This window comes from Delphinus delphis, chromosome 5 (genome assembly GCF_949987515.2).
Source record: "Delphinus delphis chromosome 5, mDelDel1.2, whole genome shotgun sequence".
Taxonomy (NCBI): domain Eukaryota; kingdom Metazoa; phylum Chordata; class Mammalia; order Artiodactyla; family Delphinidae; genus Delphinus; species Delphinus delphis.
The window spans coordinates 75,920,941-75,933,464 of NC_082687.1; the positions used below are offsets into that span (position 1 = coordinate 75,920,941).

Genomic DNA, 12,524 nt, shown 5'->3' on the forward strand with positions numbered 1-12,524 from the left:
GATCTGCTCTTTAATCCTCTAATCTGTCTATTCCTTTTCTAATACTATATTTTATTACAGCAACTTTATGGCATTTCCTGCTTATATGATATAAATCTACCCTCACTATTCATTTTCACAGTTTTCTTGGCTATTTTTTTTTTTTGCAGTACGCAGGCCTCTCACTGTTGTGGCCTCTCCCGTTGCAGAGCACAGGTTCCAGACGCGCAGGTTCAGCGGCCATGGCTCACAGGCTCAGCTGCTCCGCGGCATGTGGGATCTTCCCGGACCGGGGTACGAACCCGTGTCCCCTGCATCGGCAGGCGGACTCTCAACCACTGCGCCACCAGGGAAGCCCTTGACTATTTTTGAGTCTTTACTTTCCATATAAACTTAAGACAGATTTATCTAATTCCCCTTTGCCATCTTGATCCTGTTGGCATTCTAATATGAACTGCATTCAATTTATTAATTTTGGGAGAGTTTACATTTTTATGATGCTAAGTCTTTTTGTTCAAGATGCCTTTCCACTGTTTATAGCTTTCTTTATATAGGTATTATTATGCCTTTTTAAATTAAATATGTTCATTTTATATTAAATGTATTAAATAATATATTAAATATATTTTAAAAATTATTTTTATTGCTATTGGAAATAGATTTTTGAATTTCCACTTTACATATCTTTTGTCATTGTATACTTGTATCATAACCTACAACTTTACCACATTCCCTTATCAAACTCTAGCTATTAGGCATATAATCATAATAATCACCAAACAGGGATAGTTACATCTTTTTCTAATATGTATGCCAATTATTTCATTTTTATTTTATTATTGTAGTTGCTAAAACCTTCAAAGCAATGTTAAATAATTACGGTGATATAGAGTATCCATTTTTCTGGTTTCAATTGATATGTTTTTAGTGTTTCACTATTTCAGATAATAGTTACTATAGCATTTAGTAATCCATCTTTATTATAGATAGGTTGTTTTCTTCTCTCCCTATTTTACTTTAGAGTTTTAAAATTAAGAATGGTTGCTAATTTTTTCCAGTATCTTTTATACATCTATTAATATGACTATATGGCTTTTTCTCCTTGAAGTTACTGATATAATTACCTTGACAGATTTCCTAATACTCAACCATTCTTGTATTCCTAGAAAAAGACCTTCCTGGTCATAGTGTGTTATCCTTTTGATACACTGTAGGATTGTATTTGATAATATAAGGTATACTTTATATATTTTATAATTCACCATTTCAAGTATACAATTCAATGATTTTCAGTAAATTTACCAAGTTGCGCAACCATTATCATAAAACAGTTTTGGAACATTTTCATTACCCTGATTAGATCCCGCATGTCTGTTTACTGTTAATCTCTGTTCCTATCTCCTCTTCCAAGCACTAATCTGTCTCTGTAGATTTGCCCTTAGATGTTTCGTATAAAGAGAATCATACAATATGCGGTCTCTTGTATCTTGCTTTTTTCATTTAGCATGTTTTTGAGGTTAATCAATGTGTAGCATGTATCACTACTTCATTTCTTTTTACTGTTGAATAATAATTCATTGTATGGATACATCACATTTTGTCTACCCATTCACCAGTTGATGGACACTTATATTGTTTCCAGTTTTGGGCTATTAGGAATAAAGCTGCTAAGCATATTTGTGTGCAAGTCTTTATGTGGATATATGTTTTCACTTCTCTTGGGTATATACCTAGGAGTAGAATTGCTGGGTCATGTCATAAACTTATGCTAACTTTTTAAGAAAGTGTCAAACTGTTTTCTAAGGTGGCTGCACTATTTATATTCACACCAGCAATCTATGAGGGTTCCTGTTTCTCCACATTCTCACCAACAATTATTACTGTCTTCTCTTTTTAGCCACTTGAGTGGGTGGGAAATGCAGTTTTACTTTGCATTGCCTTAATGGCTAATAATGTTGAGAGTATGTTCATATTTTGATAATGGAAGAGAAGGAAGAGTCTCTAACAAAAGTCACTGTAAAATAGTTTGTGGCATTTGGAAACTGAGAACAGCACGCTAAAGGCAAAAAAGCCAAATTAAGACCTAAGTCTCAGGACCTAAGCCAGAGTATAAATTCTGGTATTAATTATTCTATATTATTCTGTGCACACAAAATATAGTTATATTTGCTAGAGAAGCCATTAATGAATATGCATTGAGTTGGTTCATTTAGATTAATCTTAGTGTTTATATTACTTCGGTTATATATAATTGCTTTAGTCCTTTGAAAAAAAATAAATGTGAAAAAATTATAGAAAGTAAAGTCTTGTGAGACTCAATAGTTACTGCAATATGAAGCAAAATATATTTCTTAGCATGCTGACATTATCTATAATTTTTGAACAAATGGAATTAATTATATTTAAGTAGAGAGATGAAATAATGGAAGGAAATATGCATCCATTAATCTAAGTATCAGATTAATCAAATAGAAGGTACCAGATATCATTTGGAAAATCATTCAGAAGGTACTGATAAAGCACTACAAAATACAGACTCTCATATACTCTTCATTTTAGGTGAATACTATGTACCTTCTCTGCCATAAAAGAATGACAAATTATTAAAATGGAAACATTTAGAAAATAGAAGAAACATTTTCCATTTGTAAATTTTTATCTTCACTCACATACTTGTTCACTATATGACTATTTCACTAAAACTGTCCCTTCAACTACTACTAAGAGTGAAAAACAGAATGTGAATGATTTATGAACTCTACAGCCTTTAAAAGAAGTTTTTTTTACAAACTTGCAAAAAAAATTTTTACAAAACTTGTAAAATAAAATACTAAATATAAATACTGACTCGTTTTATATTTCTGAATTTTAGTAAAAAACAATAATGAGAATTGAGAACAGAATAGTGGAGACCAAGACACTTGTAATACAGGGTAACCATTGGGAACATTAAGAATTTAGGTGCCAAAATCTTTAAAATAATGTCCTAATGCAGTTGACCCTTGAACAACATGGATACAAAACACACAGGTCCACTTATACACAGATATTTTTCAGTAGTAAATACCACGGTATTACACAGTCCACTGGTTGAATCCACAGATATAGAGGAACCTCAGATATGGAGGTTATACGTTATACACAGATTAATCCCCATGCTGTTCGAGGGCCAACTGTATTTCTATGAACATTATTTAAAATGGGATCAAACAGAAAAGTCTGAAATGCTTTCGAAGGTAAAATAAAACTACACACACACTTGTCTTCTGCATTATTCAGAGTTTAAAAAAAAAAAAAGCCACACTAAAATGATCATTTGGATGAGGATTACAATGATATATATGATTTCCTATATCATTTTAAGGAGACACTACAATAAAATTACTATATGTCAGTTGAACTCTTTCTAGTTAGGGTAAATAGAATGTTTCTTATCAATGGAGTAGGGTAAAACCTCATTGAAAAAGGAATTATTTCACAAAAGTAAACTCATTAGGTAACTGGATCTAATGTCAATTAAAAAAAATTAGTCATTTATTTGATAGGCACTAGACTTCTTTTGTTTTCACTTTTGTTTTTTATTGAAATATAATTGACAGAGAACATATTAGTTTCAGGTGTACAACATAATGATTTGAGATATATATATATATATATATATATATATGAAAATGATCACCACAATAAGTCTAGTTAACATCCACCCCCACAGAGTTACAATTTTTTGGTGTGTGATGAGAACTTTTAAGATCTTAGCAACTTCATCCTTTTCCTATCTTTTAAAATAAAACATTCAGAATACAATCCAACATTTTCTTGATGATTTCAGAGTCTACTTCAATACTTCATCACTTGACAACTCTAAGTCTGCAAACTTGCCCTTTACTTTTAGCAAGGGAGAAAAAAAAACCCTGCTAGTATCTCTAAATGCCATGATGGTGCAACAGAGTATTACCACTGCAGAAAAGAAAAACAGTGCTCCAAGAGGTGTTATTAACTTGTTTAAATTATACAGAGCAATGTGGCTTCCATCACAGCTACTCATCAAGCTAAGACAGTGGTTCTCAAACTTGAGTGGGCATCAGATGCACCTGAGGGCTTATTAAAATACAGCTGGCTTGTGTTTTAATAACAACCCCCAGAGTTTCAGATTCAGTAGGTGTAGACTGGGGGCCTAATAATTTTCATTTTAAACAATTACCCATGTGGTGCTGATCCTATAGTTGGGGATCACACTTTGAGAACCATTGGGCTAATCCAGTGGTTTTTCCATCCTTATCTGTCTTCTCTGTAGTATCTGATGATGTTAAAATTTCCTCCTTCCCTGGTGGTGCAGTGGTTACGAATCCGCCTGTCAATGCAGGGGACACGGGTTCGATCCCTGGTCTGGGAAAATCCCACATGCCACGGAGCAACTAAGCCCGTGCACCACAACTACTGAGCCTGCACTCTAGAGCCCACGAGCCACAACTACTGAAGCCTGCGGGCCTAGAGCCCGTGCTCTGCAACAACAGAAGCCACCGCAATGAGAAGCCCATGCACTGCAACGAACAGTAGCCCCCTCTCGCTGCAACTAAAGAAAGCCCACGTGGCAAAGGAGACCCAATGCAGCTCCCCTGCAAAAAAAATTTCCTCCTTCTAGAACTTGCAATCTCTTTTTAATGGTACTACAGGTATTTAGGCAGCTTTGGGACTACCACTAAATATTAGTAATTCTTAGGGTTCCACCCCTAGTACCCTCATGTTCTCTTTGATCAGTGTCACTCTCTTCCCCTTGGCTTCAACAACATAAATAAGTAGTTTTCAAAACTTCTTAGACTCTAAGAGGATTCAAGGTGTCGAGAAGCTCTGGGAACATGGTTCTTCTACTTTCTTCCCCACCTTCAAAATCAGCTCTTCATCCTGTATTCTGTCTTAATCAACAGCACCTTCATCAACCTAGTTGCACAAATCAGAATTATTCTGGACCCTTCTTTTTTTTTCTTTTTTACCCCACACCATTCAGTTGGTCATTAAGTTGCATCAATTCTACCTTCTAAATAGCTCTTGATTCTGGTAATTAATTTCTCTACCTCCACTTCCAGAAAGTGATTAATTCACTGGTCTGAATCCAATAGCCTTCCTAGTGTATTTCTACTTTGACTCCTCCAATCCATTCTCTGCAATGCAGTTATAGGATCTTTCTAAACTAAAAGGATAATTATGCCATTCCCTAATTAAAACCCTTTAGTGCTTCCTCACTGCTTTTAGGATAAAATCCAAACACCTTAGCATGACTGAGTTCCTTCACGATCCGGTCTGTTTACCTCTCCAGACTCATCTCTCAACATTGCCCTTTTATTTCTGTACTCTAGCCATGCAAGCTATCTTCAAATTCCAGAACACGAATTTGCTCATGGCTCTATAACTAGAACCCCTTCTTCCTTGGGCTATTATGTCCATTCTTTTGGGTGGCGAACTCAGCCTGCAAACTGACTGACACTTCAGAGGTTCTCCTAGCTTCCCCACCATCGGTCTGGGTGGGCCACTCCAATTATTTTCATAATACCGTGTTTATGTATAGATCACAGCCTTCATCTCATTATATTGTAATTACTGATTTATTTTTTATTTATTTTTTATTTTTTTGTGTTTGTGGTACGCGGGCCTCTCACTGTTGTGGCCTCTCCCATTGTGGAGCACAGGCTCTGGACATGCAGGCTCAGCGGCCATGGCTCATGGGCCCAGCCGCTCCACGGCATGTGGGATCTTCCCAGACCGGGGCACGAACCCGTGTCCCCTGCAACAGCAGGCGGACTCTCAACCACTGCGCCACCAGAGAAGCCCCGATTTATTTTTTAATCTATTTCTTCCTCCACCTGATGTCCCTCCCCCCACCTCGCAAATTTACACAAAGTACATTCAAAAGGCAGAATAGTTCAGTGGAAAAGGCATAGAACTTTATTTGGGTTCAAGTCCTACCTCTGTCTCATAACTCTAACATATGATGTTAGCCAAGTAACAAAGCCAAAGAAAACTACAACGCAGAAGGGATTCATGCAATCACTTTGCGATTTTGTGCATATGGTTTTACTTTTTTGGTCTGTTACTTCATTTGTACAACAGGTGTTAGACTAAATGTTCTCCAAAGTGCCTTTCAACTCTAAGATCTTATGGCTATGATTATCAGCAGTATCCTGGATAAAAGAAATTTTAAAGATCTCTTAGAGTCATGCAAATATAGTATCATAAATATTTGAAGCTACAGGACTGAAGTAAATTGTCAGTTTACTTAATTGCACAGATTCTTTTCAAAGTCCACTAGGATTTTTCAGATTTTATTTTCTTTCATTTAGAAAAGGATAAGAAAAAAATTCTGTTGTATATCAGCAAAAATAGTCCTCTCATCTTTAAATCTGATTTTAAGAGAAATGTTTTATGATGTTATTGTTCCTGAATTGTCACCAGTTCGTGTAGTTTCACTCCTATGAATTCAAACAATATTCTGTCTGTGAAGAGAGGTCTTTCTTATAAAGCATCAGCACTGATTTTTGTTTCTATAAGGTAGAGAACAAACAGTAACTTTTGCTCACAACAGATGAAAATAATATATAATGCTCAAGATAAATACAAATAAAATTAAACTCATGGCACTTTAAACAACAACAACAAAAAATCTGATCTCAAGCAGTAACAACTCATTCTTTCTTTACTTTCGAGGACTCTATTTAAGGCCTCAAAATAAGTAGCAAAATATGCAGAGGAAATTTTTGTATATTCCAGCTGAAACTGTAAAAAGGGGAAACTATGCATGTAAATATGTTACTGATTGCTTTGAATATACCAACTAGATATCTCAATTCTAAAATAATGGTAATAATTATACTAATATTATTTATAACACATTTTATTTCACAGAGCACTTTTCTGATCCTCATAAAAATCCTGTGAGATAGAAACGATGTTATCTCCACTTGACAGATGAAGAAACTGAGGTAAGTGAATTTGCCAAGTCACCGAGTTTTAGGATGTCAGAGCCAGAACTATTAACATGTTATTAATTTATATACCATCAGAATCCAGCATTTAGTGGATACTTAATAAATGTGTGGCAAATGAATTAATCTAAATTTTCTGATTCCTAGAGTCCAGTGTTTCTTTCATTAGCAGCTTTATTAATTCTTCAGTTGCTAGGATAGGTCTGCAGTTGCTAGGATAGGTCTGCAGCTGAGTCAAATAAAATTACTAACCTCAAAGCAACAATGTTACTTAATGGATGCAATTTAGATAGTCAGACCTTCTGGGTTGAAAACAAACAGAATTTTATTTTTGCTACTTGTCACCTTAACATTTCATAGGAATATATATAAAATAACCATATTGAATAGAATAAATAAGCTCATATTAATGTAATTAATAGATAAGCTCATATTAATGTAATTAGCATAAAGTGAATACAGTAGTCCCTCAGTATTCTGGGGACACAGGGTTGGTTCCAGGATTTGTGTGGATACAACATTTCACCTCAAATATGTAGTATTTGCAGATAACATCTACACAGTCTCCTGTATACTTTAAATCATCTCTGGATTACCTACAATACCAAATACAATGCAAATGCTATGTAAATAGTTGTAAATGCAACGTAAATGTTACGTAATAGTTGCTGGTACAGGATAGCTTCAAGTTTTGCACTTTGGAATTTTCTGGAATTTTTTAAAAAATATTTTCAATCTACACTTCACTGAAATTAAGATGCGGAGCCCACAGATGTGGAAGGCTGACTACTCAAAGTTTCAGCAATTACTGTTGTTGAAATTATGACCTTGATTTTAAATAATCAAAAATAGTTTACCTGTGGCGCAAGGAGAGGTAGCCTAATATAAGCCAAAAGTTTACTGAGATCTTTCCGTCTCTCTTCCAAATCATGACGGACCCAAGTAAGAAGTGCATTCAATATCGTCTCCTCACTAGGAATGTTCATGTCATCACTGGCCAAGAGCTTTGCAATTTCACTGGCTGGTAATAACACAAATTCCTGGTTTCGAATTACTTCCATGAAATGTTCCTAGAGGGAAAAAGAGCATATAATTGATATTGTTTCTTGTGTCCATCACAGTTTAAAAGAAACTAAACATTTTTTAATTAGATGCCAAAACACAGTTTATACTTCAGCCCTTCCTTACAATGTATTATTGCCTGCAAGGGAAAAAACACAGCAGAAAATAACATTTAAACTGTAATTATGTTGTTAAAATTCTTATTTCTATGTAAGTAGAATTAAAGCTTTGTATCATTTATTACAATTAAAAAATAAATTTGGGACTTTTAGGCATTGCTTTGCTCAAGTTAGGGAATAGTTTTGGCAAGTCTTTCAAAGGAAGATAGAAAAAATGACATAGACACTTTGTATGATTAACATCAAAAGTGAGTTTAGATTTGTGGTGCAGAAGATTTTGGCCAAGAGGGGAGCAAAATACCTGGGTGAGAATGAAGTTATTTCTCTTACCCAGAAATGGCCTCTAGGGTGGCTAAATTTCCCAAGACCATTCTGAACCACGGAACTCTTCTCAGACTGCCTGGGAAGAGAATGTGTCCTTAGAGCTATCCATGAGCCAAACTGGCCTTTAAAAGTATTTTAATATTATTTATAAGACCACCAAGGATTTTAGGTCTGATTTGAAAACTTTAATCTCTTCTTACATGATTTATGTACAAAGTTCTTTTGGTCTCATAGGAAAAACAGCCAAAACAAAAATGTTGACCTACAGTACACTGGGACTCCAGAGCCTTAGACTGAAGATGACTCAGTTCTGGCTACATTCTAGAATCAGCCTCTTTATAATTTGAAATGGAAGATAAAAATGCCCTTAGATAACTTTTACTAGGCTATTATGCTAAACAATCTAAAGAGAAGAGAAATAGTCTTCTGTTGTAAAAGGTTACAAGTCTTAATGCATGGGCTGCTTACACAGTTATAATACAAACGCAAATGCTACAAGTATTGTCCCTTAATGTTTTTCTTATGCTTCTTAACGTACTATGGCTGTCTCAGCATACAGTTTTAATAAAAAAAGCTAAGGCTGTTTAAATCAGAGCTATTTAAAAATAGCTCAAGATATTTAAATTAGAGCTAGAGATAAGGACTATCAACAATTATCTTCTATATTAAGATGAAAATTGTATTTTCCACATAGCATCCAGTAACCCAAGTTAGGTACTGATCTAAGATATATCTTGGGTTGACATTTCACTCCTTTCCAAGAAATTCTTAAGAGGAAAACCATACATGAATAATTAACTACATTCAATTGCCTCAATTCATCACGATTTGTTAAAGATGCCCAAATGAATCTGTTTTAATATGACTGATTATCATTTTTCAGAAATATATTTTAATAAAACCTAAGGGCTGGAATGGCTTCAAGCAAATTGTACTACTCAATTGTATACCGACATTATAAAATGATTTGGTAACACACAGCAAGAGCTATAAAAATGCTGAAGCTCTCAACTCGTAGTTATACCACAAGTAGTTTAATCCTTAGTAAATAATTCACAAGAAGGGGAAGAAAAAGCTGATGCTTCTCTAATGGTGCTTCTTTGTATTATTATTTATAATAGTAAAAAAATGGGAAATAGCCTAAATGTCCAGCTCTAGGGGGTCGTAACTCAATTGACTATTATTCAGGCATTAACAATTTTAGGGACAAAGACCACATAGATAAATGGAAAGATATTTATTATATAATGTTAGATGAGATTCTGAAGAAATCAAAATAATATACATTTCTAATTGTTCAAAAGTATAGTGTATAGCACAGTCAACAGTTATACAACACTGAAGTAACTACTGCCATACTTTCAAATGGAATTAATTGCATTTTATCAATGAGAAAAAGATTATATAAATATTCATTTAATTAATAGTTTATTTGTTGATATATCTATTTCAGAACAATGCCCATTCCACTCTGGTATAATTTGTATTAAGTGAAAATGGGGTTTTTCAATACCTTATAGAAATACTACTGAACTCAAGGTTAAACACAAAGTGCTTTTCAAAAGTATTAATTTGGTTTTGAAGCAAGTATTTTAGCAAAATTCAATGTTTTTTACAGGTTTTCTAGAACAAGAAACAAAACTTAAAATTGTAAAATCAAATGTTTGTATTTATTTTATCAATCCACAATAACACTCAATATTTGTAATGACATAACCAGTCTTAAGATTTTTTTTTGTAGAGGTTACATGATGTCTTCCAGGTCACGTTCAGTGGCAGTCAGAACAAGAACAAAAGTTTCCAGATTTCAGGATTACAAGAAGGAACTTTTCATCCTTTTCTATTTGTATTCGTGCAGGATGAGTGAACATCCCAAGTATGTGCACTATTTGCTAATTGTGACAGTTGATTTCACTCTGTGGCATTGTGCTTACTTCATATTTTAAATCCATTTTACGATACAAACAGCTATCATGCTACCAAACACTTGCTAGCATTATGCTCTTTCCTCCTTTGGAATAGTTTTCAAGCACATGAAATTACTGAGGGATTTATTTAAATTGAAGACTGAATTTTGCTATACATTTTGATTCCGTTCCCACAGCAACAACTCAAATCACACAACCTGCCTCTAAATTACTTATTGTTATTAGAATTCAATTTCACGTCTCTGTTGAAACTGAATAATGTCAAATAATGGCCTTGGGGAGAAAAAAACTACCACAACTAACTGGCTATGAAAATAGCTTTATAAACATCGAGCTAATTTAAATTTAATTTATATCTAAGCCTTAAAGGAGCAACTGTGCCTCTACTGTAAAGAACAGCAATGACCTAAATGCATACAAATGTTTGCATGTGAATAAAACTCCTTCTTAGGTAGGTAAGAGATATTACGTAAATTATGTAATGATTACAAAGGAAAAAAATCCACCTTTATTTTATTTATATTTATCTGATTCGAAAAAATATTTGAACCTGAGCTGTAAAAGTTAAACTAAGAAATCTACAGGGAAGAATAAAGACTGGGGGGGAAGATAACTTCAACCACCAGAGGGCAGAGAGCAGAAGCAAGAAGAACTACAATCTTGCAGCCTGTGGAATGAAAACAACATTCACAGAAAAACAGACAAAATGAAAAGGCAGAGGACTATGTACCAGATGAAGGAACAAGAAAAAACCCCAGAAAAACAACTAAAAGAAGTGAAGATAGGCAACCTTCCAGAAAAAGAATTCAGAATAATGATAGTGAAGATGATCCAGGACCTCGGAAAAAGAATGGAGGCAAAGATTGAAAAGATGCAAGAAATGTTTAACAAAGACCTAGAAGGATTAAAGAACAAACACCTAGAAGAATTAAAGAACAAACAAACAGAGATGAACAATACAATAACTGACATGAAAAATACACTAGAAGGAATCAATAGCAGAATAACTGAGGCAGAAGAACGGATAAGTGACCTGGAACACAGAATGGTGGAATTCACTGCTGCAGAACAGAATAAAGAGAAAAGAATGAAAAGAAATGAAGACAGCCTAAGAGACCTCTGGGACAACATTAAATACACCAACATTTGCATTATAGGGGTTCCAGAAGGAGAAGAGAGAGAGAAAGGACCCAAGAAAATATTTGAAGAGATGATAGTCGAAAACTTCCCTAACATGGGAAAGGAAATAGCCACCCAAGTCCAGGAAGTGCAGCGAGTCCCAGGCAGGATAAACCCAAGAAGAAACATGCCGAGACACATAGTAACCAAATTGACGGAAATTAAAGACAAAGAACAATTATTGAAAGCAACAAGGGAAAAACAACAAATAACATACAAGGGAACTCCCATAAGGGTAACAGCTGATTTCTCAGCAGAAACTCTATAAGCCAGAAGGGAGTGGCATGATATACTTTAAGTGATGAAAGGGAAGAACCTACAACCAAGATTACTCTACGCAGCAAGTATCTCATTCGACAGAGAAATCAAAACCTTTACAGACAAGCAAAAGCTAAGAGAGGGCTTCCCTGGTGGTGCAGTGGTTGAAGAGTCTGCCTGCTGATGCAGGGGACATGGGTTCATGCCCTGGTCTGGGAAGATCCCACATGCCACGGAGCAGCTGGGCCCGTGAGCCATGGCCATGGAGCATGCATGTCCGGAGCCTGTGCTCCTCAACAGGAGAGACCACAACAGTGAGAGGCCCATGTACCACAAAAAAAAAAAAAGAAAAAAAGCTAAGAGAATTCAGCACCACCAAACCAGCTCTACAACAAATGCTAAAGGAACTTCTCTAAGTGGGAAACACAAGAGAAGAAAAGGACCTACAAAAACAAACCCGAAACAATTAAGAAAATGGTCATAGGAACATACATATAGATAACTACCTTAAATGTGAATGGATTAAATGCTCCAACCAAAAGACACAGGCTTGCTGATTGGATATAAAAAGAGACCCATATATACGCTGTCTACAAGAGACCCACTTCAGACACATACAGACTGAAAGTGAGGGGATGGAAAAAGATATTCTATGCAAATGGAAATCAAAAGAAAGCTGGAGTAGCAATACTCATATC

General features: G+C 34.9%; 1 protein-coding gene across 3 annotated transcripts in view; it reads right to left on the reverse strand.

The window, feature by feature from the left end:
• KLHL5 (kelch like family member 5) overlaps positions 1–12,524 on the reverse strand; it is a 75,031-nt gene that overhangs the window by 21,937 nt on the left and 40,570 nt on the right. For all 3 annotated transcript variants that reach the window (XM_060012689.1, XM_060012693.1, XM_060012692.1), the window contains one exon: positions 7,814–8,026. In XM_060012689.1, the coding sequence (XP_059868672.1) occupies positions 7,814–8,026 (213 nt within the window). The remainder of the gene's footprint in view (positions 1–7,813; positions 8,027–12,524) is intronic.